Source organism: Synchiropus splendidus, chromosome 11, assembly GCF_027744825.2.
Source record: "Synchiropus splendidus isolate RoL2022-P1 chromosome 11, RoL_Sspl_1.0, whole genome shotgun sequence".
Classification (NCBI taxonomy): Eukaryota; Metazoa; Chordata; class Actinopteri; order Syngnathiformes; family Callionymidae; genus Synchiropus; species Synchiropus splendidus.
In genome coordinates, this window is record NC_071344.1 from 115,031 (window position 1) to 139,499 (window position 24,469).

A 24,469-nucleotide genomic window follows, 5' to 3' on the forward strand; every position below is an offset into this window, starting at 1 on the left:
TTGGAAATAAATAAGGAAAAATGAACAGGAATAAATATGGAAATACTAACTTTTATTTCTGTTTAGTTTTCCTTGTTTATTTCCAAGTTGTGACACCCTATGACTCCTACGATTTTCCCTGAATTCCATTGCATTTATTTATTTCATTTTTCATAGCTTTATTATAATTCACACATTCATTACAAAACACTCATGAGCTTGATACAATTTCCGTTCATGCACCGGTAACATTTCTGTGTTCCATGGAACTTAAACTTTGAAAACCCTGTTTGAGAATTTCTGCTGAATCTACATTTTCCTCTTGCCGTGTTCAGGCAGCAGACTGAAAGGAGGCGTTGTCCTGGTTTCCACTGGCGTCGGAGCCAGCTTGTTTCAACACTAATGCTGTGGTCAGTGTGTAAACTTTGAGGTATCGCTCCATTCCAGTGTCCGCCTGCTGCTTTCTGCTTCTCTTGTTAACGTCACAATGTGGTGAGGAGCCTCCGCAGCGCACAGAGCAACATTTGTTTTATTTCATTGTGGCTCTGGCTTCATCCACAAATCCAGTGTGGTGAACGTTAAGTCCTGCTCCTTCAGGTCCAGACCATAGTGAACACTTCAGCTTGGTTTCATTCTGCTCCTGCAGGAGATTATCATGTCAAATTAGACCCAATTAATCTGTGTTACAGTGTGGTGGATTACAGAAACTAGTTCCCTCCAGTAACTTTAAACTGCACCGCAATGTTTCGAACTTATCACAGAGGTAAGATTTAAACTGCTATTTTCTTCAGTTGTTTCAGTGCATTATGGAATCCAATCGTTTTTTCCCCCTTTTTATTTGTTGACATGAAAATGTCTTAATGGCGTTTTTATGTCCCTCACTTTATTAAAAAATTATAATAATAAAGAGAAAAGAAAACAAGAGTATTCAAAAACATAATGCACCTAAGTATTTATTCTGAAGTGAAATAAAATCTACAAATAAAGAAATCTATCCATTCTCAATAACTACACTTGATAAGCAATGGCGTTTAAAGTTGTGAATGTACAGCCCCCACTGAATCATGCCCCCATGTTTGATATCACAATAATAATGTCATGTAATCATGTTATTCTCCTCCACGTATTTTATCACTATATTTCCGGTGAAATATTCCGGGTGCAATCGGCGCTTACGGACAGCAGATGGCAGTAGCGCTACGAGGTTCTCATAGGCTGCACACGAGAGACGTGAAGAAGAGGCTGCTACGGCAGGAAGCATCGAGAAAAGTTCAATATTAAAGGTTGGTCAATCCCTATTTTGACTTGGTATTCATCAAGGATGATGTATTGTGTTTTACCAAGGCGAAATGTCTGCCTCTTTTCACTGGAGCTGGTGATGTGATTTATTGAAAAGCAAGAATAAAAGGGCAACGACAGAATGTTCATAAAGGCAAACAAACTCCAGATAATCACAGACGCTACATCAAAGTTTGCTCACTTCCAGCGAATTAACCTTCTCCTCTTTGTTTTGTTTACAAACGAACCAACAGAACCTCAAAACAAAACCTCTGGTGTTTTGAATATTTATACAAATATTTGTACTGTTTGTAATGTGAATACACTTGTCAAGTCACTAGTTGGTGATAAATCGAATGAAGTAACTTGTACAGTATTTTAAACTTCTGACACTCAAACTAAAACTGTACAGGTGGCACGTTACTATTTATGTGAGTAATTCACTATTTTTCTCCTTTTGAGATAGTGGCTGAATGTGTATTGGGGTTGGCGTCCACAACAACATTAAAAACCGTTCAGGAGGAACGTTGAGTTCAAGTCACTTTTAGTACATCTTTTTCTACCCGACTCGTGCGTCTGAGTTTGGACGTCTGCCGTCCTGCCGTGTGACTCAGCTCTGCCAGCATCATCGTTCATCAGACCCGTTTCACAGCGACTTACTTTCTGCTCACTCTGGAACAAGCTGTTTTCGCTGCTGAATACATTTACATGTTTAATGAGAGGAGCTTGAACTAACAACTCATGCATGTTAACTACCCACTTAGCACAGCGTAGCCTCGGCGGAAGCTCCACCGCAGGAGAGACTTCCTGGCGGCAACAACGTCACAGTGACGTCACAAAGATTCCCAACATTTCAGGAAAAAACGATCATTCACCTTTCGGTTTCCTGCCAACGCTTTACAAATAGATCACCTTTGACCTGTGCGAGTGCCACGTTTTAGTTGGCTGTTTACTTCCTTCTAGTCATCGATCACGTTACCTTTGATTCTGACGGTGAGTTCATCCCATGTGACCCAATTTTAGTGCTTATTTCAACCCTCAATAGCCGAATTGAGATGTGTATTTTGTCAGACTGTAGTGTGTTGTTACTGTTAGGCTTAACCCCAATTCATTTGATCAATAAAGCTCATTGTTTTATTTTAAACTGTTATTCATGTAAGTAAAACTGAAGTCACAAATGTTTCCACTAAACGTGTTTTATATATCACTGTTTTAGAAATCACTGTGCAGTCATTTAATTTCAGTGAGCAAGAGAATCCAGCTGGCCTGGTTTGGTGGTTAGATTTACTTTGGCACTGAAGAATGTTCCTGTGCTCAACCACAAACATATTTCCAAAGAATCAAAACGTCCTTTCCTTCACAAACACAGGACGACAGGAGAGAATACTGTCATGGTAACCAGGCTCCATCCATCCATCCATCCTCCTTATTCCTCCTTCTTCCTGGGCTAATGCATCTACTACCGCCGCTGCTTGGCCTTGAGATATAAATCCCTCGGTGGTCTCTGACCTCATAAGTGTCACCTCATGGTGACCAAGAGTCTGTGCTCTGCTGCCTTGTCAATCAGCTGCATCCACAGACTGGAACGACTCAGAGGTTGTTGGTTTCTGCATCGCTTCTTGTTTTGTTTTTTTGTAATGGCAGCTCTGGGTTTGTTGAAATACCATTGTAAAGAAAGACTATAGTAAACAAGGTTTTCTCACTGTCATTCTGGTTCTACAGGAGAAAATCAAGTAAGATTGAATATAAGTACACGATGCTAACTAATGTGTGGTGGGTGATATTAAAAAAAAAGTGAAAACAGAAGTTAGATTTGCTTCATTTGATGCAGTACACTTAGGGAATGCTTTTTAGCTCGATGGACACATTATATTTTTAAATGGGTGCAGACAATGGTCATTTTATCTCCCTCACTCCATTGAAAAAAGAGCTTTGGTAGAAGAAAGTATTCCAAACGAGTAGTCGTGAGTTCCCTTAGCCTCTATGACTATTGTTTATTTTCACTTGTAATGGTTATTATCATCCTTATTGTGTTTTGTTCATCGCTGCACCTTGGTCCAAAACAGGTGGTATCGTCCCTGACCTTGGCAGCACAGCTGATTCTCATCCTCTGCCCCGCAAAGCCTCTGTCCCTTCCAGGCCACATCTGGAAAGAACAGCCTGTTCCCACCGGTCTGTTGCAGTGACTGAAACAATCATTTAAATCACACCGTTTTCCTGCCTAACTTTTCCTCAACTCCATCATGCTGCGCTATGATGTAGTTTCTCTTTGTGTCCGGCAGAGAGCGCTGTTCGTCCAAACGCTATTGAGTGCGCGTGACCCCACGTGACGGCCGCCGACCACGTGAGCTGATCATTATGGGATGCCTGCTGCTGCTGCCGGGACCTCCCGGCGGGGCGGTGCCAGCAGGAAGTCGTCAGGTGAGGAAGGCTCTTTCGTGATTCGTTTCCTGATAAAGAGCAATGACATTTACACGAACGCCGCCAGTGACTGACTTCTAAACATTTGAGGGCCTAACATGTCTTTATCCTGCTGACTCAAGGCCACGTTTCCCTTCGTAAGCATCTTGTTGATGTGGATTTCAGTGCCAGTGCCGTCTGTCAGACCCACGGTTCACGTGACGTCCCTCATCGTCACTACAACTCTTTACGTCTGTGGCTGAGGAGCACCGTAACTCAGCCGGTGTCTTGGCTTTTCTCTTGACTGACTGCAGTGTTGTGTCTGACGCTGTGAGGTGACGGACATGTCTTGTTAGGAAACAATCACAGCTCCTGTTTGCTATAACTGAGTCGGTTCTCCGCTCATACAGCGTGTGGTTAATACACTGGAGGACAACGCCGGATGACGAGATGAAAGGATCCTGTTTGAAATGAGCCAGAGGTACGTGAGGTCGCTGAAAAGGACGGCCTTTGTTTTGAAGCACATGATCCCCAGATACTGAGGGTGTCCTGACAGGGTTGTTTTGTTTTGGGCCCAACTCCGGTGTTTCAAAGAAATGACAATTCAGTAGGCAGAAGCAGTCGGTGCAGTCGCCTCCATGATAGTAATGGAACATTTTGGGCCATCATGCCGCGCTGATTAGACTCTCAGTACGACCTTCAGACACAGAGGTCGCTCCATATTTGTATGACTCCCGGTCCTGGAACCAGACCTTTAGCCTCGTGTCAAACAGTGACACACTGAGACAAACACGTCTGCTATCACTGCCACACCGGTTTGGGGAGACACTCGGGTATTGACAGATTGGCCAAGTTTCATTTTGCGTAAGATTGTTCACTGGACAGTTAGGGCTGTTTGTTTGGGCAGACAACATTATATCACACGGTTTTATACATATATATACAGTATATGTTGAGAGAAGTACTTGTCGCCTCATAGAATGAGTTGAGTCGATGTTAGAATTTCATTTCGAAAATTTTTTTTAAACACTTCTTGTTTGTTTTGTTTGTTAAAAGATTTTAAAAAGAAGTAGTTGTACAACCCAGTAAAAGATCTGATCAAAGCAGCGATGAGATGGAATTGTTGTTGTTACAATAATCCTGAAGTAAGGTCACAGGCTCAGTCCCTTCTTGAGTCAACGCTGGGTTTTGACTGAACCTGTGTCTGCACATGCTCTTGTGTGGGATTCCCCCGGACACTCCAGTTTCCTCCCACAGTCCAAGAATGTACTCTGGTCACTTAGTTACTTGAAATTGATATGAAGCGCCAGTGTTTTTTTGTGTGGGGCTTCCTGCTCAGATAATAAAACATTGAAGAATTTCTTGAACATTCTGTAATACAGAGGACAAAAATCATGAATTAATCAATTAATCAACTCCCCCCCCCCCCCATAACACACATCATGTCTGTACTAAAATCTTCACCACTTGCAAAAGTCATCTTTTTAATGTACTTGTTTTTTCAGATGTTTCATGAATAAATCTCAAACCAAATGGTCAAAGACTGAAATAAGACTATTGATAGTGATTTTGCTGATCTGGTGATAGACTCCAGAGACATCGTGTCCCATTAAACTCTGAACCTAATTTTAAGTCAGGAGTTGTTGTGGAGAGCCATCTAAAGTGAAGTGTATTTAATTTCATTGACGATTTTAGGCTGTTCTTCCCTTGCTCTGTTTGAGTAGACCTCGGCCCTTTGACTGCGATTAAAACCTAAAACCCTTCTTTAGAAATGTTCCCAACAATGGACACATTTATCTTGTGCTTTATATATGTTTCAATTTAAAATGTCACTTTTCCATTTGCATTTGCTCTTTTGACACTATTTTTCATTGTAGCTTGAGTTTATTTTGTTTTTGTTAAGGCTTATTAAGCAGATTAGGACAAACACAAAATCACGCAGAGATCAAGAGAAAAAAAAAACGTACCAAATCTTCTATCATACTGCCATACAATGTACTTCCTGTTTCCCAGAGTTGCATCGTTCATGTTCATGGGGCCATTAATCATTAAGTAGGCCGGCAATCCACTTGAGATGAGCAAGTGATTGTTCACCCTGAGCAGTCCATCGCCTTAACCACTCGGCCTCCTCGTTACCCCTCGCTAAAGTCAGTGATGGTGCCACTCATGTGGAGGAGCAGTGGCTCCGCTTTGAGTCCACCCCAGACGGCCGAGCTTCTGTTTTCATAAACGATGATGTCGGTGCTCGCCTTCACTTCGTCTGGGCCCTTTAGCTTACTGCGACCTGTGTTATTTTAAAAATGGTCACTTCCCATACCGGGAGTCGAACCCGGGCCACCTGGGTGAAAACCAGGAATCCTGACCGCTAGACCATATGGGACACTGCTCATGAGTCCGCATGCCTGTTGTTGTGATGGATCCAGTTATTAAAAAATAGACACATGCAAACAACAATCAAGTGGTTCAACGAGGAAATGGTTATGCGTCAGCACTGCTGGAATAAACTTGAATGTCAACCACAGTAATAACAATTGAAATATTGAATAAAGTCCAATAATTAACTTCCTTGTTTCTTCTAATTACAGCATTGTTTCAATCGACTATTTAATGAGTTATCGAATAATCTAAAAACAAGAATATTTAATACCATTATAGTTAGTACAAGAGTCATCTCTATCTAAATATCTGAAATCTAAGTCCTCAGATGTGAATGCGCTCGCGACACAGTAGTACTAATATGAGCAAGTTTCCTTGGTGGGGTTTGGATGTGAACATCCTTTTACAGCAGTATTGTCAACAAGAAAAACGCAACCAATTTCCAAATGATTTCCCTGCATGTATTTAACTGTAACAAATGAAATAAACATCAAAGCAGGGAACAAAGGCACTGAGCTCCATTGGCCCGAGCTACTGTCACACAGAGGGCACCTGAAGAAGAGGCCGCATGGCAGAGAAGGAGTGAGAAGCCCTCACGTTAAACCTGATGTATTACAGTGATTCACTTGTATGTGGTGTGCTGAAAGGTCAGAATGTCCAGTTTGTGGCTGTGTGAACAAACCTACAGAACACCACCAAAATCAAGGCCCATTTCCAATCAGAACGTTTAGAGGTTTCATTCCAATACAGCCATTGTTTTTCGAGTTATTCCTCAAACAGAGCGAACCTCATAACAAAGGCATTCAGCTCATGAAGTTGGAAGCTTGCCAGCTTACGGTTGCCACGTCATTGACAGAGGAATTTTGTGGTTGCACTTGTCGTCCGTGGTGGTGTTGTGTAACTTTGTGTGAAATGAGAGTTAGAAAAGAAAGAACTCTTTTTTTCCTTCATCAAGAGTTGCTCGTCGTGGTGCCACTAAATGTAAATGTAAATATTGACAACAGTGTGAAACACATTTTTGTGTGCGCGTGTGTGTGCGCGTGCGCGTGTGTCCAACCCACTCCTGCTCAGTAGAAATGCAGTGGAGCCGATCCTGCCTTCCACCTCTACCTCCCCACCAACACACGCTCACGTCGCAGCGGTCTCGCTCTCAGGGGAAACTCTGCTCACTGGTGAGTCCACTCTCTTTCTCTCTGTTGTGATTCTGCTCTCGTCCGTTCCATTCATCACCTCTTATCTTCCTATTGGGGAAGCAGACTCATCTGTTCACTGAGCAAGAACCTGCTGCTTGATTCATAAATGCAGCCATAATCAAATCATCCGTTTTATTTGTTGAACCAGGGGATGAATTAAAGATCAATCTCCTGTTTTTTGTTGCTGCAGAAGAGCGAGCGGGTGCTCATTAATCTGTGAAGGAGGGGAGCTGTGTTTGAACTGGTCCTGCTGGGACTTTGTTTAAGAAACTTAAAAGCGGATGGTTTCTCTTCCTGAGTGTCCAGAAGCAGTCGGGTAAAGACCAATTACAAGTCACAATAAGTGACATTAGCAACCTGACTCAAGTAGAGCTCGTGATCATGGAGGTGACTGAAGTGAGGGGTCGTGATGGGCCCACTCTGGACCTCCTCTCCATCACCTCCTTCAAGCCAGCTCTGCCTCACTGGTGGGCCTCACTCTGCACACAGTTCATGCTCGTGCTGTGAAGAGTGCAGTTCCAGGACTGGTCCGTGCTCTTTTACACTTCTGTAAGTGAAGGAGCGCGTGTGAGGAACACTGAGGGATCCTGATCCCTGCTCATTTCTACGCTGAAGAAGAGGCAAAGTACTCATGTATTAGGAGCAGGTGACGTGAATGACGTGACTCAGATATTCAGCACTAAAATGGTTTGTCGTCAACTTCATGCTTCTCTAGGTGGAGCTGTTAATGTGTTTGTAGCTGAGCTGCCGCTGACCTCCAGTCAGTCAGTGGTTCACGTCCAGCCGCTGCTTTCAAAAAGTTTTGGAGGCGGAGTCTTGTCTTGTGTGTTTTCAAACCTGCGCAGCCGTTAACTCTGCCGGACGCTTCCTGAGATACGAGTGAGCCAGCGACGCCACCGAGTCACGTTGGTTGATAAGCAGCCAGAGAGGGGGTGTGTGTGTGTGTGTGTGTGTGTGTGTGTGTGTGTGTGTGTGTGTGTGTGTGTGTGTGTGTGTGTGTGTGTGTGTGTGTGTGTGTGTGTGTGTGTGTGTGTGTGTGTGTGTGTGTGTGTGTGTGTGTGTGTGTGTGTGTGTGTGTGTGTGTGTGTGTGTGTGTGTGTGTGTACGGACACTCCTCTGATGTTGTTCATGCTTGACCCTACATGTGGGTCAACTCCATATTTCTAGTGGTTGTGTTTGTGGCTTTTCACATTAGAGGTTATGCGTCTGGGTGTTTGGTTGTTTTCCGATGGTGTGTGTGTGTACCTGGTTGATCCTCATTTGTAGGGACCAAGTTGAGCCTCAATTCGAGGATGGAGACTTTAAAATAATTGGGTCATTGTGATGAGGTTAAAGTTTGGTTCAGAGTCCTGGTGAAGTTTAGCCCTTTGTTTTGGATGGCTAAGTTAAGGGTGAGAGGCTGGGGAAAGGCTTGTGTAAATGAGCAGACCCCACAGAGATACTATACATGTGCAGTGTTTACTCCCTGCTGTAGACACTTTTATTATCAACACACACATATATACTTGTACCGGTGTACATGTGGGGACCTCTCATTGCCAGGACCCTTTCCCCAGCCTCTCACCCTAGATCTAACCATCCAAAACAAATGGCTATACTTAACCAGGACTCTAAACCAAACTGTAACTTCATTTTATAACCCTGAAATTCAGGCATAACACACACACGCACTCACATCTTCCTACACATCCCTCACATGTATTCAGCGTTGTCTCATGTGTCTTTTGTTGCATGAAATGACATAATGAAGCTCAGCTAAACGACCCAGACGCACCAGAACCCGAGCAGAACCTGACACACTGGACTGAGGAGGCGCTCTTAAGAGAAGGGAACCTGAGGAGGAAACGGAGCCTTCACTTCTTTGCTCCTGAAACTCGAGCCACTGAGTTCAGAGCCCGAGGAGCTGACCGGTGTCTCTGCTGACCGGACCACGGATCAAGATGTTGGCCAAAATCCTGGAGGAGATGTGGGTGGAGCCGGCGCTGCTGGAGGCTCTGAGCGAGGAGCAGAAGAGAATCCTCTTCCTGAAGATGAGAGAGGAGCAGGTGCGGCGCTGGAGAGAGAGGGAGCAGAGAGAAGGGCCGGACGTCTGCAGCAGACCCAGGAAAGGTAACGCACTGGCCTGCTGCTTTCACAGCTCAGGTCTCAGTTGGATGAGAACGCTGCATGAGTTCGTCATCTAGGGGTGGTCGAGGGAGTAGAAAAAACAAAACAGGCCTTCGGTGAAAATGATCTCATTTCAATCAGCAACATCAACAAGGTTGGTTCATAGTGTCAGACTCGGCATACGTGAGTCAGCCACCGTTGACGTCAGTGAAGGTTCAGAGAACGAGGCCACTTCATCGTCCACCAGTGAGTCAAAGGTCACCTGGTCCGGGCATGAAAGAGAAAGGGATTCGAACCCACGCGTGCAGAGCACAATGGATTAGCAGTCCATCGCCTTAACCACTCGGCCACCCCGTCTGCATGTTTGCTCTGGCAGGACACCCCTCAGTAAAGTGGGACAAGTGCCACTGATGTGGAGGAGCAGAGGCTCCGCTTTGAGTCGCTAAGCTTCCGTTTCTATAAGCTATAACATGACTGCTCACTGCTGCTTTCTTGGTTGCTACTACTTCCATCATTTAAAAAGCTCACTTCCCATACCGGGAGTCGAACCCGGGCCGCCTGGGTGAAAACCAGGAATCCTAACCGCTAGACCATATGGGACACTGGCTCCCCTGCTTTCCTCAGCAGTGCCGCTGTTGTGAATCAGAAACCTCCACAGAACCGGACTCGGCTGCTCTCAGTCCACTGGGGTTTGAAATCAAGAGGAAAGAGAATCACCCCTGCGGCTCTTGAATGTGGTGGAGTCAATCGGTGGCGCTATTCTGTCTAGCAATTCCTGTGAACGGTAGAGCCAGCAAGTAAGGGTAAGGTTTCGGTTGAGCTTCTTGGTGTCACTCCAAACTTCAATCCCATCAATTGCTCCCAGCCGCCGTGTCTCTCTTTGTCTTCCAACCGTCCTCCCACCTCCGACGCGCTCCCCCTCCCGCTCCAAAGCGCGAGCTGCGCTGCAGCACGATTGTGTTCACCGCACCGTGACGGAGAGACAAACATGCTCCACTGACGGCAGCTCTGGGTTTAATCAGGACTGAGTAAAGCTGCTGGTTTGAGGTTTCATCCCACTTCAAGCACATATTTAGTTTCCACCTTTGTTCGCTCAATCTCTGCCGTGTCACCTGAGACGCAGCCGTCTGTGTGTTTGTTTGTGTTCCACAACGTTTCATCCACCGAGGTGTTCTTTCTTCGTGCCGGCTTCGGCCTCATCAGTGGGTGGGGACGCTGTAAATGTCAAGGTGTGTTCCACTTATACACTCAGCAGACGCCGACCTGTTTCAGTGGCCTCATTAGAAACCGCCACGCCCCCCGTGATGTCACCGCACGTCTATCAACTCTGACCTCAGACTGGAATTTTGGTGACTCACAGCCTCTATGGTTTTATCTCTGTCTATTTTTACTCTCGGCCGACTCGATCATCCAGTCATTCACAGCCACGGGCTTCTGCACTCTGAGGCCTCTTCCTGAAGACAAGGCCTCAAGATCGCGAAAATCAAACATAAAGACTGTTCCCATACCGGGAGTCGAACCCGGGCCGCCTGGGTGAAAACCAGGAATCCTGACCGCTAGACCATATGGGAGGCTGGCTCCCCCAGAGGTCAGTTAAGGTGGGAAGCACCACCGTCTCCAGCGATGTGAAGGATGAGTGGCCTTGACTTGGCCATGAATCCATCCCCTTTTTTAAAAGCTTTCAAACACAGTGGAAACACCACCGTCACAGTGCAAGCGAACACTACATCCCACACAAACTGGATTCAGTCGTTTCCGTCTCGGTGTGAATGACACACTGATCGCTGGCCTGATCCTCGTGAGTCCTACGGTCCTACACTGGTGTCCAACTGAGTTGGTTTCATGAAACATTTGGAGGTGTATATTTCACATGCCAAAACATCCTGTAACTTATCTCTTGGTTAGCTTGTATTCCTGCCGTCTACCTGATTCAGAGCAGCTCTGTTCCCATACCGGGAGTCGACCACATGATGCATGAGTCATGCGAACAAACTCTTTGGATCTGTATGATCGGCGGTGGACGTCAGTCCCAGGGTTTACATGTTACAGTCCCCCCTGAACGAGCAGAAAAGTCTTGGTCTCTCACGGATGACTCACAATCTCACCAAATGGGAGTCTGTGATGTACTGCTCCATTTATGTTTCTGACGTGATGTGAGGGTGTTTGGTTCAGACCAGTCGCTGAAACCTTACCCGGCCTGCTGGACTCATCCAGGTGTTTTTGGCTGTTGGTTTCAGCCTAATCTTGTTTGAGTCAGTTAGGCGACTTCACCAGTGAGTCCAGACAAGTGTGGGTCAAAGGTCAAAGGTCACGGCGTGATAGCGAAAAGCATCGACGAGGATGGTATTCGAACCCACGCGTGCAGAGCACAATGGATTAGCAGTCCATCGCCTTAACCACTCGGCCAAGGACCTCGTCCTCGCTCTGACCTGTCATAACCACTCAGACAGGGAGTGGCAGCACTCTGATGGCTGTGACGTCATCCATCATGACTCCTTCGTTGTTGTTGTTGTTGTTGTTGTGTTCTGTAGTCGTGACTCGCACTTCTGTTATCAGGCTGCTGCGTGAGCGACGGCAGGAAGAATCTGTTATAGCAATAAAGCATCCGAGCATGAAAGTTGGGCGACAGCACCACCCTCTGGGCGAGCGGTGTCACGACACGCCCGTGTGCTGCCTTGAAGCTGAACTCTTGTCTTCTCCTCAGAGGCCAGGAAACACGTGAGCTGGCTCCTGGGTGGAGATGGTGAGGTCAGCGTCAGCGTGATCGGAGAGCTGGACGAGCTGCAGGCCGCCCGGCCGCTGCAGAGACACGCTCACAGCAGGTAGCGTCAAGGTTTTGCCCGCGGCTCCACAGGACGGCCCACGCCTTCTCATGCTGCGGCTTGACCTTGTGTCATGTAAATGACGTGCTCCGGACCCCACAGAGCCCTTGTTGTTGTTGGCCTCCCGGAGCACTGCACACATCTCTGCTGCGCAGATCTCTGGACGCTTGTTTATCCAGACGCAGGAGGCTCAGCTCGGTGCTCTGGAGCTGTCACCTGAGCTTTGACTCTGTGTTTGTCCTGCAGGTGTCACTCTGACAAAGGAACCGTTGCACCTCCTACACAGCAGAGAGACCGGAGCCGGCGCATGGCGCTGGCCCTGACCTCTGTGTCACAGGTGGATGACCCGGGCGAGGACAGCGACAGCGAATCCGGCAGCAGCTCGGACAACCTCGGCGACTGGCCTCCTCTCCACAGGCCCCGTCTTAGTCACCATGGCAACACGGCGCCGCTCAAAGCTCCTCTGTCAGAGGCAGAGCTGGTCGGCTCCGAGGACAGAGGTGAGGGAAGGAGAGGAGTTCAGAACACCTGCCGGGACAATCGACGTCTTGCTCTGTTCAGAGAGAATCCGCTAATGGAACCGTCAGCTGTCAACAGATTGATGCAGAGGTATTTCACTAAGATGACTGACCCGTATTTGACCAATGTTTCCCCCAAACATCCTCTCCTTTAGATGACACACTGTTGGATTTCTAATGCAGCAACAGCAGAATGTTAGACAGACGGAACAGGAAAACCCGTCCCGTCTGTGCCTGCTGTGTCGTTCAGAAGCCGCTGGCCTGCAGAGGAGCAATGTGTGGCTCAGCTGAGGAGGGCCTTCACCACTGACCCTCGCTCGCTCCCCTCCTCCACCTCCGCTCCCTCCGCTGGCCGGACCCGTCAGACCTGCTCATCCACTAGCCCCGCCCCCTCCCAAGCTCCCCACTTCAGCCCCAAACAGAGCTGCCCGACTGAATTCCAAATGAAAACCTGCAGGCCACTCATCCTGTTTATGTACAGACTGTATTTTAATACTTTGATTTGAATGCATGTTCCACTGCATCCACTGTGAAATAAAGATTTTTAATATGAAGAGAAGTCATTATTAAAAGCAGAAACTCCCCTCACCAGGTGTCAGGCGGAGCCACCCTGCAGGAGTCGTGCCTCTACTCTGAGTCTCTCACGGGTCAGCCTGCTCTTGCACTATGGATTGCTACCAATATGACAAATAACACATTTTTTTAAAAAGTCACCGTTCCCATACCGGGAGTCGAACCCGGAATCCTAACCGCTAGACCATATGGTCTAGCCGTGGTGGAGACAAGCTGAGACAAGACAAGTTTGCCAGTCTTGTCAAACTGACAAGTTTGCCAGGTTTTTCAGGAGACGTGTGAAACAGGACGAGGAACAAAGGAATCAGTTGATCGGGATCACTGTCCGGATCCAGGGATTTTAAAAAGGATTCTTCAAGGATTACACGGATTGTTTTGCCGACACGGCTCGCTGGAGGTTTGCGCTGTCTGAGTGCTTTTCCACTTCAGCCAAATGGCTGCTCGTCGCCTCACCAATGTGACGTCCACTTGCTGACTCAGCTTGTTTTGAAATCTTCACTTATGTTTCAGAGCGATTTAGTCCATGAAGTGGATCCATAGGATCAAAGGAGAGTCACATGACCGAGAGAAAAGGACCGACGAGGATGGGATTCGAACCCACGCGTGCAGAGCACAATGGATTAGCAGTCCATCGCCTTAACCACTCGGCCACCTCGTCCACAGGAGCTCCCCCGCCCCCGACACAACAGAACGGGGAAGCAACATGACGTCGATCCTTGTTGGGACTTGGTGTTTTCTCACTTCAGCAGAGGCAGGAAGGAGGACAGGAATGTTGACCAACAACCAGAGTATCAGAGAGTGCCGTCTCAGAAACCGGCCTGGACACGGTCCTCACACCCCTCCGATAAGAAGTGAGCTCACAAAGTGCAAGTCTGGTGGACGCAGCAGCCATTAGCCGTGACAGTGCGTCTGTTTACCATGAAATATTTGGTGTCTCACATGACCAGTGGGAGGTCAGTGGATGACAGAGTCAGGTGACTCGCCCTCCGCTGCCCGGGGCCGCTCGTTAGCGCAGCTAGCAACCAGAATGTCAGCTCTATCTTTAGAAGACATCTCATGATTCAGGGCAGTGGAAGGTGTCGCTGCTCAAATATTGACTGGCTGCGGGGGGAGGAGGGGCGAGGGACAAGTCAATGGCGGTTACTAGCTAACTAGTCACATGTTTCCTGGCGTGAGTCACTAATTGTTGGCAGGAGTTTGTTGCTTCCTGCAGGCGTCTGCCTGCGTGCGTGTGTGTGTGTGTGTGTGTGTGTTGATAGCGGCGTCTGATAATGGCGGCCCTCACAAGGAGGATCTGTTCGGTGCGATGCACGAGAAAACAGCCCGTCGAAGATCAAAGGCGGCGCTGAGAAGCTGATTAGCATGCGGCCGGGAGACGGAGGTCCGGGAGACAGAGGTCCAGACGTTCCGGCAAATGGGACTCGGGTCACGAGGAAGCAACACGTCACAGCCGACTTCATCAAGCGCCTCACATTCCGCCGCCTCCTGCGCCGGGGCCATAGACCTCCAGTCATGTGACCTGACACGGGCAGTCAGCGTGAAACCCCCCCCCCCCTCTCTCTCTCTCTATATATATATATATGTAGAGAGAGAGAGAGGGACAGTGTTGGGTTTCCCTGCTGAGTCCTTCTCACCCGTTTGTTTGGGAGGTGACGTGGGGCCGCGGCCGCCTGCCTCCGCCCTCCTCACCGTCGCCGAGCTTTTAATCACCCAGCTCCCAGTCATCATTAAAGCGGGGAAACCCATGAGTCAGCGAAATCTATTGAGAAGCAGACTTGGAGTCGGGGTCAGGAGAGGGCACTCGTGCTCCCCCAGGGCCACATAAAAGCAAGTTTTCCGGGCGAGAGCCAGGGTCCAGGTTTAGCGGGAACCCAGGAACCTTGCGGTGAGGGACACTGGAGAACACAGGAGCCGGAAGGGCTGGTGACAGGATGTGAGGACCAGTCCAGTCCCGCCCACACAACAGGCGGTCAGCATGATCGTTCCTCTAACCAGGAAGAGCTTTCATCCTCCTGAGAGACGGAGCCTCAGTGAGGCTGCGCGTGTCCAGGTCTGTTTTGGAGGGAGGGAGGCCACCGTCCATCCATCAGCTCTGTTTGTTATGCTGCTGAGATGCTTCAGGAACCGACGAGCAGACGCTTGCAGAACTGAAGGAGGTGAAGTGGGAAGAGGAGGAGAGAAGGAGGAGGAGGAGAAGGAGGAGGAGGAGGAGAAGGAGGAGGAGGAGGAGAAGGTGGGGGGAGGTGAAGAGGAGAGAAGGAGGAGGAGGAGAAGGAGGTGAGAAGGAGGAGAAGGAGGAGGAGGTGAGAAGGAGGAGGAGGAGAAGGTGGGGGGAGGTGAAGGAGGGGGGGGGGTATGGGGTCCAGCACCAAACCACAGCTCAGGATGATGATGATGATGATGATGATGATGAAGATGATAATGATGTTGTTGCGGGTGATTAAAAGAAAGTATAAAAAAAAGACAACAAATCCAAAAATATGAACAAATATTGGAGCTGTCATTTGACAAATATACAATTCAGAGAAGAAATGGTCAAAAGCCAAAATGATTTTTTGCAAGTTACGACCAAAATAGTGAATGAAGGAAGGACAAGTTGAAGTCGTCATCTGGAGTCAACATTTCTCAGCATTTTTCAGGAAAGACACTGAGAGCGAGTGAAATAATGATGTGACGACTGTGGGAGGAAGAGGTCACGAGACACAGATGAGAAAAGAGAGGACCACGCACGAGACTGGTGACGCTGCGGTGAAGTGACTTTGAAGAAAGTTGTGAGAGGAAAAGTTCACAATGGCAGGCGGAAGGTCTCTTGTCTGCAGACGTGTGGCGGCGGGAGACGACCAGCCAAGAAGCGGCCTGATGGCGACGGTCCCAGGCAGCTGAGGCCGACAGCAATGGAGTCACACCCAGGTGAGGAGAATCCCTGGCCACGCACGAGGGCCAGCCGCGAAGGTCTGACACCGAGTTTCAGCCAAACAGGAAGAGTCGCTGGCAGCAGCAGGAGCTCGATGGAAAACATCTTGCGCGCGTGTGATGTTGCTGCGAGGAGCGCGGCGAGACGGGAAGTTAGCCGCAAACGGATGGACAAACATCCCGAGTCCAGAGAGGAAATAACTATTGGAGAGAGGAGAGCAGGAGCAACACTTCCACTCACAAAAGTAGAACATAAAACTCAGAGTTCAGAAAAATCATCATCAATAAGTAACAGTGTCATATGTGGGTCTAAACAGGAGGAAAAACTGAAACAGAAAATCTAAATAAAAACAAAAAAAAGTATTCATCCTTGTAATTTTATAAAATGAACTATTTAAAAATATATATATAAGAAAAAAATTACATTTTTATTTTATTTGTCAAAAAATATTGACAAACATTTGAGAATCATTTGAAAAAATAAAATTCTGATAAAAAAAAAATATATATATATATATATATATATATAGATGAGGGAAAAAAAACAATTCAACCTTGTAATGTGATGAGCATTTTATACACATAATGATGAATAAATATATATTCTATTAAAAAATATAGGAAACATTATTTTTCATTTCATTTGTCAAAATTGACAAATATTTGAGCAGTCATTTGAAATAAATAAAATTCAGAGTTGTGTTACGAGCTATAATTTCTGGGTCCAAACATGAGGAAAAAGGAAAACTAGAAAATCTAAATCAAATACTATTGAAGCAATATATAATATTTAGCCACAAAAACAGTTTCAGTCCCAACAAAATACTTATCAAGGCCATCGACATGTTTACGAGGCCAAAAACCATGAAGTAAATTTGAGATGGGAAACGCAGATGAATTGTAAATATGCAGTTTATTTCCAGAGATGCACGATATGGAGAAATGACAAGTGATGAATAGTCATGAATTTATTATAAAAATAAAATGTAATTAAGAAAAAGAAACAGTTCCAAAAACGTTTGGGAAAAAATGTCAGAAAAATAAGTGAAAATTATCAGAACATTACAATGAGAGGCACATGACTGGAAAAGAAAAACAATGTAAATAAGACATTATTTTAAAATCATTTAAAAATAGAACAAAAACCATGAATCTCCAAACGGTTGGATGTTTCAACGCAGAATATGAGGTAATAGTACGGGAAGGGGAAAAAACTCAAAATAAATCCATCCAAAAACTAGATCCAAGAGGATTCAGGTGTTTTTTGGTGCTAAACCAAGAAAGGAACCGAACAGACCAGCTGGGATTCAGCATGGCTTCTGTGTTTTCCCTCTCTCTGTGCTCCGGACTGTGAGTGCGCTCTGGCCGCTCGGCTATTTTGGACCCGGCGCTCCTGGCTTTAGGGGTCAAAGGTCAGGGCTGGCCTTTAACCCCCGCGTCGCCAAAATATAACCAGAGGGCCGATGGTGGAGGCTGCCCGAGCCCTGCCGGGGCCCGGCGTACGTCGTGCTCCGCAGGCTTCTGAGGCCGGCCGGACGGACGTCTGTCAGCGCCGGGCCTTCATCTCTCGTCTCTCTTTGTTCGGCCGCGGCGTTATCTTCATCGCCTGCTGTCCATCTCCTGTCCTGCTCGCTGCCTGTCGCTCCTTTTTTTTCCTCCTCCTCCTCCTTCTCTCTCTCTCTCCCTGTGGTCTGCTTTTCATCTCCCCCAGTTTCACCCACTCTTACACCCCCCACTCTGCCCTTCACCACGTCTCTTTCAAGCCCCCTTCACCCTCCACCTTCTTTCCCTCTTCCTGGATCCGCTTTCGACCCCCCACCCCCTCACTCTTTCAACCCCGACCCCCCCCCCTCCCCTGCTGCCATCTTGCAGGCCAGTGGAGCCAGACTGCAGGCGTTCAGGGAGTCACTGGACCTGCTGGGCAGCGGGTGACACAGATTTCCGGTGTGTGCGTGCGTGCGTGCGTTTCACCAGAACGGAGGTGGGAGGGGGGCCGAGGGCTTAAGCCCGGAATCAGTAGCAAGGCACCAAAGCAGGGGAAAAGAAAGGAGTGGATCCAAGAATGAGAGCTTCCTCTTTGGTGTGAGGGACGAAGCCGCAGCGCTGGAGAGCGTTTGGCTGTGGGAGCACGGTCTTTCTCCATGAGTTGGCAGTGTCCTGCTTTGGCTGTGTGTCTCTCTGTGGCTGACAAACACCCCCCCCCCCCTCGCCCCCGCCCCCACACGCTGTGCCTCTGCGATCCCCCTGACTGAAGGCGCACAGGAAGTGCAGCCGTGGCCCAATTATAGCGTGACACCTCGGGCCGGCCGTTGCCATGGTTACGTCTTCCCTGAGGTCCCCTGGAGTGTGGCGCCGAGGAAGAAGGTCTTATCACATCAGCCATCGTTACGGCAACCAGCACTCTGCGGCGCCGCCATCCAAACGCGTGAAGGAGAGGAAACGGCGCGAGAGCGTCGGCGGCCTGGGCTCGCCAGCGCCGCGCGCAGGTGTGTGCGTCTGCCGGCTGGCGATAAGGCTCTGCGCCGCACCATTAGGTGACTCATAATCCACACACACGCACACACCCAACCAAGCCGCGACACGCGCGCGCGCGGCACGGAGCCTGCAGACCAGCGCACAGGGCCAATTGCTTTATTTCAAAAGGGCAAACAGTTTTACAGTACAAGTTGCACATGAAATAATTTATACTAAACTGAAGTTGGGACGCGGCGACGTCCCAACAGAAGCCAAAGTGCCGGGCGTCCGCCTCCTCGGCGCCCGGAGAACACCATATACATCCAAACTGGAAAGGGATGTAAAAAAAGACATAATGTTTTTCAGGTATTTACAGACTATGTACAGCGCGGCGCCGGCAGCGACCCTTCATCTCTCCACTTCACTGATTGTCAAAAGAAAGGAGGGGAACGTTGTCAGGCCGGAGCCGCCAGATCCGCTGAGCGTCCGGCTCGGCCGCTCCACAATCATCCACCCGGCTTCCTCCGACCGTCGCTACTATCCGTCCAAGGTTCCGCTGCTTCTCTCCTGTGCCAGGCCCAAAGCAAAGTCAGACCCTCTCAGGTCAAAGGCCGACACCCGGCTCTCGAACCCGGGTCCGCCCGGCTTCCTCTTCAGCTCCTCGCACTTCCTGTATTTACAGATCTGGTGTCCTCGCTTGCGGTTGCGGCAGCTGCTGCACTGTTCGCAGTTTGTCTGGCGCCGGCACGGCACGCACTCCCCGCACCGCTTCCTCTTCCTCCGCCCGCCGCCGCCACCGCCGCCGCCGCCTAGAGAGCCGGGGGAGTAGCCCTCGGCCACCAGCCCCTCCACGCCCTCCGCGGCCAGGGCCGCGCCCCGGAAGTGGCCGCCTCCCACCTGGAAGCCGGCCAGCGGGAGCAGAGCCGGGCTGAAGGGGAACCAGGCGCCCAGGAAGGGTTGAAAGTCTGTCCTGCACCCGGCCGAGTCCTCCTCCTCCTCCTCCTCCTCCTCGGGCTCCTCGCCCTTCCCCCCCCTGGGGTCGGCAGCCGGCTGGTCGATGGGCGCACCTGAGCCGGTCGGCTCGGCGGCGGCCGGGGTCAGAGCCAGCAGTCCGGCTCGCATCAGCAGCTCGGCGGCGTGAGCCAGGTGCAGCCCGCTGGGCGACTCCCACATGTCGGGCCAGGCGGGGGCGCGGCGGGGCTTGGGCTGGGCGTCCGGCTGCTGCTGCTGCTGCTGCTCGGCGGCGGCGGCCGGGGAGGACGAGGGCAGGTGGTGGGAGAGGCTGTAGGGGTGGCTGGAGCGCCTCAGGCTGGGTCTCAGAGGCTCGTGGGGGATCTTGCCGCTGCTGTGCGGCTGGTCTGGGGAGGAAGAGCCAGCCACGTCGACGGCGGTGGACATGGCTGCGAGCGTGGGAGCGGGGCGAGGCGAGGCGAGGCCAGGCACTGGATGTGGCGGTGACAACTGTCCGGACACTTCAGCCAAGACGCCCAGCCTTGGCCCGGATCCCTATGCCCATGCTCTGCCGCAGCCTCTGGGTCCTGGAGAGCTGGAGACACAAACACAACCTGGGAGTCACGTGACCGAGCATGTGCGCTTCAAGAGAAATAAATGTGAACATTCCGCACTCCAAACAGCCCGCGCGCGAGAGCAGGAGCCGCGGCTGATCCAGACACGGTCGGTGGCGGGCGCACGCTTCCCCGCGCAGGGGGCGCTATCCCTTTAAGGATTTCACGCTATATCAATGCAATCAATAACAGAGCGACAACAATATGCAAAGATATGCGCATATGCGCAGGTCAAATGTGGAGCGCGCTTTTCAAATACATTTCTGACGCCTGCCGCTGTCTGCGCCAGCCGCGGCTGCAGCTCCGGCCGCAGCCCTCCGACGGTGGCGGCTGGAAAACAGCCCGTCTTTTGTCTGCTGTCGACGGCCAGCAGCGAGCTGCGCAGCGATGCGGCGGCTGGGCAGAAAACACAGCCCGCGCGCGAGAGAGAGAGCGAGAGAGGCAGCAGGCGGCGTGGCGTTTCCGCGTTACGAGGAGAGGCGCCGCGTCGCCTCAGCAGCCCGGCTCTGCCGGGACGAGCGCGCCAACGAGGCGGGCGGCTCGAGTCGGCTCGACGGTCGCGGCGACCTCGGAGGACGGAGCCGGAGCGAGCCGTCCGAGCGCTCGCTGCGACAGCACACTGCGCAGCGGCACGCCAGCCAACAGAGAGTGGAGCAAAGGCACCGGGAAGCGTTCCGCGCTCACCTCGTCCAGAAGCGTCCGCAGCCTGGCGTCACAGACACGCAGGAGTCACGGACCGACGGTGGCGGCGGAGCTGCGTGTCGACGGCGGCGCTGCCGAGTCCTCCTCCACCTCTCCGTCCCGGAGGGTCCGCGAACACTCGGCACGGAATTTGGGGGCGTCGCTGAAAATGCGAAGTGGACTCGCCAAGAAACGCTGGTCACTCGGAGCGACCCCGCTCCACACGCACACACACGCCGCCTCGTGACGACGCAAACGAACCGCGTCCAGCGGGCCGGCCGTGCTTCAGAATGGTCGATGGTCGCGGTGACGCGCTCGGGACCTGGACAAACACCTGCGCAAACATCGTCGACAAATGACCTCACGTGAAGGCAACTACTACACGGTGTTTGGCGTCTTCAGGCCGCGGAAATATGGTCCAATACTTTCCACATCCGCGAGCGTCCTGAAGTCATCAGCTGTCGGCAGCCCTGAGCGCCAGTAACACCCCAACATGCACATGTGCACTTGTTCAATACGTTGAAAGTGTGCGTTTCGGGTCGTGTGTAGGTTGCGTGAACACAAGCGGCAACAACAAAAATGACTGTCATTATGACTAGTGCGTTTGTTTTCGGCTTCAACGAGGGTCGTTTTACACGTCATTCATGTTGAACAGTGAAAAACTCTGTGGCGGAGCGCAGGTAGATGAAAAGGAAATGAAAACACCTTTTACAAACGTCACGACACGTCAACTGCATGAGTTGACTTGGACCGGAAGCTGGCTATGTGCCGCGATCGTGGAGACGTGTGCGCGCGTGTGGGCGGGCGCGCGACTCTACCTGGCAAGTGTCACAGCGACGACCGGACCAGACTCGGAACCGAGAGTCCAGTCCACCTCTTGTGAGAGTCCGGAGCTCATCTGGCACGCAGCCAGAGCTCGTGCGCGCGAGCGGGGGAGAGAGGGAAGGGAGGGGGGGTGGGTGTGTGTATGTGGTGGTGGTGGTGGTGGGGGGGGGGGATGCGTGTCACCATGGGAGCAAATGTCCGCGTGCGTCTTCAGGAGACGCCGTGTAAACACACCGTCCTCTAGCGGCCAGCGGCGACACTGACACTGATGAAAATGGCCACTGCTGCGTGTGACGGAGGCAGCTGGACCCTTCTGGAACACGCGCACGTGACGCGCTGATGCCGAGTTCAGCTTCCAGTTTTGGGGTCCAGAGGGCGACCTTTGACCTCAGCGCAGGAGCAAACAGTCCGTTCATTATCTCTTGTTTATTGGAGCAGAGCTGGAGTGAGTCATCAGTTAGGAGGAAACCAGAGTGTCAGGAGAGAGGTAGAGGAAATCATCCCGAGCAGTGGATGGAAGGTGGAAGAGGAAGCAGCAGAGGAGGACAGTTGCCACGATGCCTGGCTCCCAGACGGGAGGGGAGAAGAGTGAAGGCTGAGGTTTGGGACACAGGCCGAGGAGAACGTCAAGCAAGTCGGGAGGGTCAATGGGTAGAAGATCAACAGCAGCTCTGACTACATCCACCATCAATACACTTTATTTTCTTCACCATTTTAGACCCTTACGGCCACTAGTGTTGTTTAATACCAAGTTTCAACGGTAGGTGGCAAACCCTTGAGCAGCATGTGCTGCAGTTCCTTTCAGTTGATCCACTTCCACTCTGAAGCTCAGATGAAGTGAGGACCTTCAATCGTCCTCAGAAAGACACTCCAGATCCAAGTGCTACAATCCAGGCTCCCAACTTTATTTACAGATGAAGAGTCAGAGCATTAGGAAACCAAAACACAGCAGCCTCTCACAGTTGAAGACAGACAATCGTCCCAAGACCAGCTCACACCTTTGGCATCATTCTGTTCCATTGTCAACATTTCATACTGGAGGACATTTCAGCGGAGAACATGAGAAGCTGAGCACATGACGGTGGAGGCCAGTCAGGCTCCAGCGTGCCTGGCTCACAGTCCGATGCGGCGGCGTTACAGCGGAACACTGCGGCGGCGGCAGCACGGACACGGCTCTGCTCCGCTCCGACCTTAGGCGTCTTTCTTCTTGATGATGAGGGGCCCCACGTTGTCCCCGGTCTCCTCGTTGTGTTTGGCGTGGGCGCCGTCACAGAAGGGGAACTGTAGAGAGCCAGCGTGTTCACATGAGAGACTCGGTCCATGAAGCCAGCCGTGCCAAAAGTGGTCTGTGCAAGTGACCCGCTATGCCGCTAGGCTAGCCGCGCTTGTATTTATGACCTGTGGCCGGCCGTAACGCGCACGCGCACATGCAACATTGGCTCTGCCAGAGAAAAGGAGGGAAAGCAGCAGCAGCAAACTGGTGCCAGATCACATTTCTCTTTTTGCAGTTGGTTTTTTGCGCAATACACTCAGAAGCAGTCTCTGAATGACAGAAACGTCTGTGGCAGACAATCAGGGAAAATCTTTGTCAAAACATGTTTTTGTCGTCGTTTGTCACAACAGCGACCAAAGGACGAGCTCCTCACGGACGGCGAGGCCGGCGCCGCGCTACACACCTAGAAATGAAGTATGACGACGGTGATTGATGGCAGACAGGACGCCTTTGAACGCAACATGTGTAAGTCTCTCCTCACACCAGTCCAAACTCTTCTCTACCAAAACAGCTCTTCATATGACACATTTCCCTTATTTTCATATCCACTCAGACAAAGCCCATGGAAGGATATTTTCAGACACAAATACTGTGTGTCTGTGAAAGTGGTTTGTAGTTTCTGAAAATTTTGCTGCCAGTGTCTTGGGCTATCCGAAATGACTTCTGGCGCCACAGTGCACATGTGACACTCGGCTCAGATCATGTTCAAGGAGAAGTGAGACAGGTTGGCGGCGCGGCACGACACTTGGACTGAAACCCCATGGTGCAGGCTGGGGCGGCAGCTCACCTTCTTGGACTTCCAGCAGCGGCAGTACACCGCCTTGGTGCCGATGTCCTCCATGTCGAAGCTGTGCACCACTTTGGGACTGTCTTTGTTGACGCACTGGTTGACCAGGCCCTTCTGGCAGCTCCGCCCACTCAGGTACCGACCCAGGAGGAAGCCACCTGCTGCTGCGACCACCGCCACCGGCACCGCCACGAGCAGGTGCTCTGGGAGGGAGGAGAAGGAGCAGGGGACAGTCTTCAGACAAACAAACAACACGTCTTTAAAGTCGACCGTGGGTTTTGCTGGTGCGACGGAAGCGCGTGAAGCGGCCGCGATCGCGGTCGCATTTCCACGCCAGTCAACCGAGGAAATTGGTCACGTGGCCGATCACATGACTCCACGGGCGAAGACAGGAACGGGCCTTTCTAGCCGAACCAGTGGCGCTGCGCGTGTCGCTCGAACCACAGTGGCGGTGTGACAGCACCGACCGCGGGCACCGCTCCAACAAGGACCGCGCACAGCCGCCCGCGTGTCTGGGCCCGGGTAAGGCAGCGGAGGGGCTGCCCGCCTGGTGTTCGCCTTACCTTTGGACCAGCGGAGCCCAGGGGCCGCCGCAGACATGTCTTCTCGGCGCGGTGTGTCTGGCAGCAGCGAGCAAGGTCAGGCGCAGCTGCGCTCCCTGCGCACGCGGCTCCGCCTTCCACGTCACTCGATGCCGACCAATCGCAGCGAGGGAGGAGGAGCGGC

The 24,469-nt window shown here is 50.7% G+C and overlaps 3 protein-coding genes and 6 non-coding genes across 21 annotated transcripts; 1 reads left to right on the plus strand and 8 right to left on the minus strand.

The window, feature by feature from the left end:
- Window positions 1-1,199: 1,199 nt before the first annotated feature.
- On the plus strand, window positions 1,200-13,229 carry LOC128767618 (uncharacterized). Of its 13 annotated transcripts, none has more exons than XM_053879780.1 (8): window positions 1,200-1,262; window positions 3,324-3,429; window positions 3,520-3,992; window positions 4,068-4,138; window positions 7,108-7,205; window positions 8,977-9,335; window positions 12,037-12,154; window positions 12,401-13,225. In XM_053879780.1, the coding sequence occupies exons 6-8, from the start codon at window positions 9,167-9,169 to the stop codon at window positions 12,825-12,827; spliced, it is 714 nt and encodes a 237-aa protein (XP_053735755.1). In that variant the 5' UTR covers window positions 1,200-1,262; window positions 3,324-3,429; window positions 3,520-3,992; window positions 4,068-4,138; window positions 7,108-7,205; window positions 8,977-9,166; the 3' UTR covers window positions 12,828-13,225. The 13 variants fall into 13 exon arrangements, with proteins under 13 accessions (XP_053735755.1, XP_053735758.1, XP_053735760.1 ...); XM_053879783.1 differs by having other exon boundaries at window positions 3,520-3,678; XM_053879785.1 differs by having other exon boundaries at window positions 3,520-7,205; window positions 12,401-12,654; window positions 12,828-13,229.
- trnae-uuc (transfer RNA glutamic acid (anticodon UUC)) lies at window positions 5,966-6,037 on the minus strand. Its single transcript has one exon. It is a non-coding gene; the product is annotated as a tRNA-Glu (tRNA).
- On the minus strand, window positions 9,607-9,689 carry trnas-gcu (transfer RNA serine (anticodon GCU)). Its single transcript has one exon. It is a non-coding gene; the product is annotated as a tRNA-Ser (tRNA).
- On the minus strand, window positions 9,861-9,932 carry trnae-uuc (transfer RNA glutamic acid (anticodon UUC)). Its single transcript has one exon. It is a non-coding gene; the product is annotated as a tRNA-Glu (tRNA).
- On the minus strand, window positions 10,832-10,903 carry trnae-uuc (transfer RNA glutamic acid (anticodon UUC)). Its single transcript has one exon. It is a non-coding gene; the product is annotated as a tRNA-Glu (tRNA).
- Window positions 11,665-11,750, minus strand: trnas-gcu (transfer RNA serine (anticodon GCU)). The gene has a single exon. It is a non-coding gene; the product is annotated as a tRNA-Ser (tRNA).
- Window positions 13,230-13,821: 592 nt separating the features above from the next.
- Window positions 13,822-13,903, minus strand: trnas-gcu (transfer RNA serine (anticodon GCU)). Its single transcript has one exon. It is a non-coding gene; the product is annotated as a tRNA-Ser (tRNA).
- Window positions 13,904-18,779: 4,876 nt separating this feature from the next.
- Window positions 18,780-21,168, minus strand: LOC128767468 (CXXC-type zinc finger protein 5-like). The gene is made up of 2 exons (XM_053879548.1): window positions 20,862-21,168; window positions 18,780-20,158 (listed from the first exon to the last, which is right to left on the minus strand). The coding sequence occupies exon 2, from the start codon at window positions 20,008-20,010 to the stop codon at window positions 19,150-19,152; it is 861 nt and encodes a 286-aa protein (XP_053735523.1). The 5' UTR covers window positions 20,011-20,158; window positions 20,862-21,168; the 3' UTR covers window positions 18,780-19,149.
- Window positions 21,169-22,567: 1,399 nt separating this feature from the next.
- On the minus strand, window positions 22,568-24,467 carry zgc:110843 (uncharacterized protein LOC541492 homolog). The gene is made up of 3 exons (XM_053878555.1): window positions 24,307-24,467; window positions 23,744-23,946; window positions 22,568-22,964 (listed from the first exon to the last, which is right to left on the minus strand). Exons 1-3 carry the CDS (start codon window positions 24,341-24,343, stop codon window positions 22,875-22,877), a joined length of 330 nt encoding a protein of 109 aa, XP_053734530.1. The 5' UTR covers window positions 24,344-24,467; the 3' UTR covers window positions 22,568-22,874.
- Window positions 24,468-24,469: the final 2 nt, after the last annotated feature.

What these genes read in the sequence shown, in the direction of transcription:
- LOC128767468 (XM_053879548.1), bottom strand. Translation starts at nt 20,010, where the DNA reads ATGTCCACCGCCGTCGACGTGGCTGGCTCTTCCTCCCCAGACCAGCCG.
- LOC128767618 (XM_053879776.1), top strand. Translation starts at nt 9,167, where the DNA reads ATGTTGGCCAAAATCCTGGAGGAGATGTGGGTGGAGCCGGCGCTGCTG. An exon ending in CTGCAGCAGACCCAGGAAAG is followed by an intron (nt 9,336 to 12,036) that starts GTAACGCACTGG and finishes TCTTCTCCTCAG; the next exon opens with AGGCCAGGAAACACGTGAGC. An exon ending in CAGAGACACGCTCACAGCAG is followed by an intron (nt 12,155 to 12,400) that starts GTAGCGTCAAGG and finishes TTTGTCCTGCAG; the next exon opens with GTGTCACTCTGACAAAGGAA.
- zgc:110843 (XM_053878555.1), bottom strand. Translation starts at nt 24,343, where the DNA reads ATGTCTGCGGCGGCCCCTGGGCTCCGCTGGTCCAAAG. An exon ending in TGGGCTCCGCTGGTCCAAAG is followed by an intron (nt 23,947 to 24,306) that starts GTAAGGCGAACA and finishes CCTCCCTCCCAG; the next exon opens with AGCACCTGCTCGTGGCGGTG. An exon ending in GCTGCTGGAAGTCCAAGAAG is followed by an intron (nt 22,965 to 23,743) that starts GTGAGCTGCCGC and finishes GGCTCTCTACAG; the next exon opens with TTCCCCTTCTGTGACGGCGC.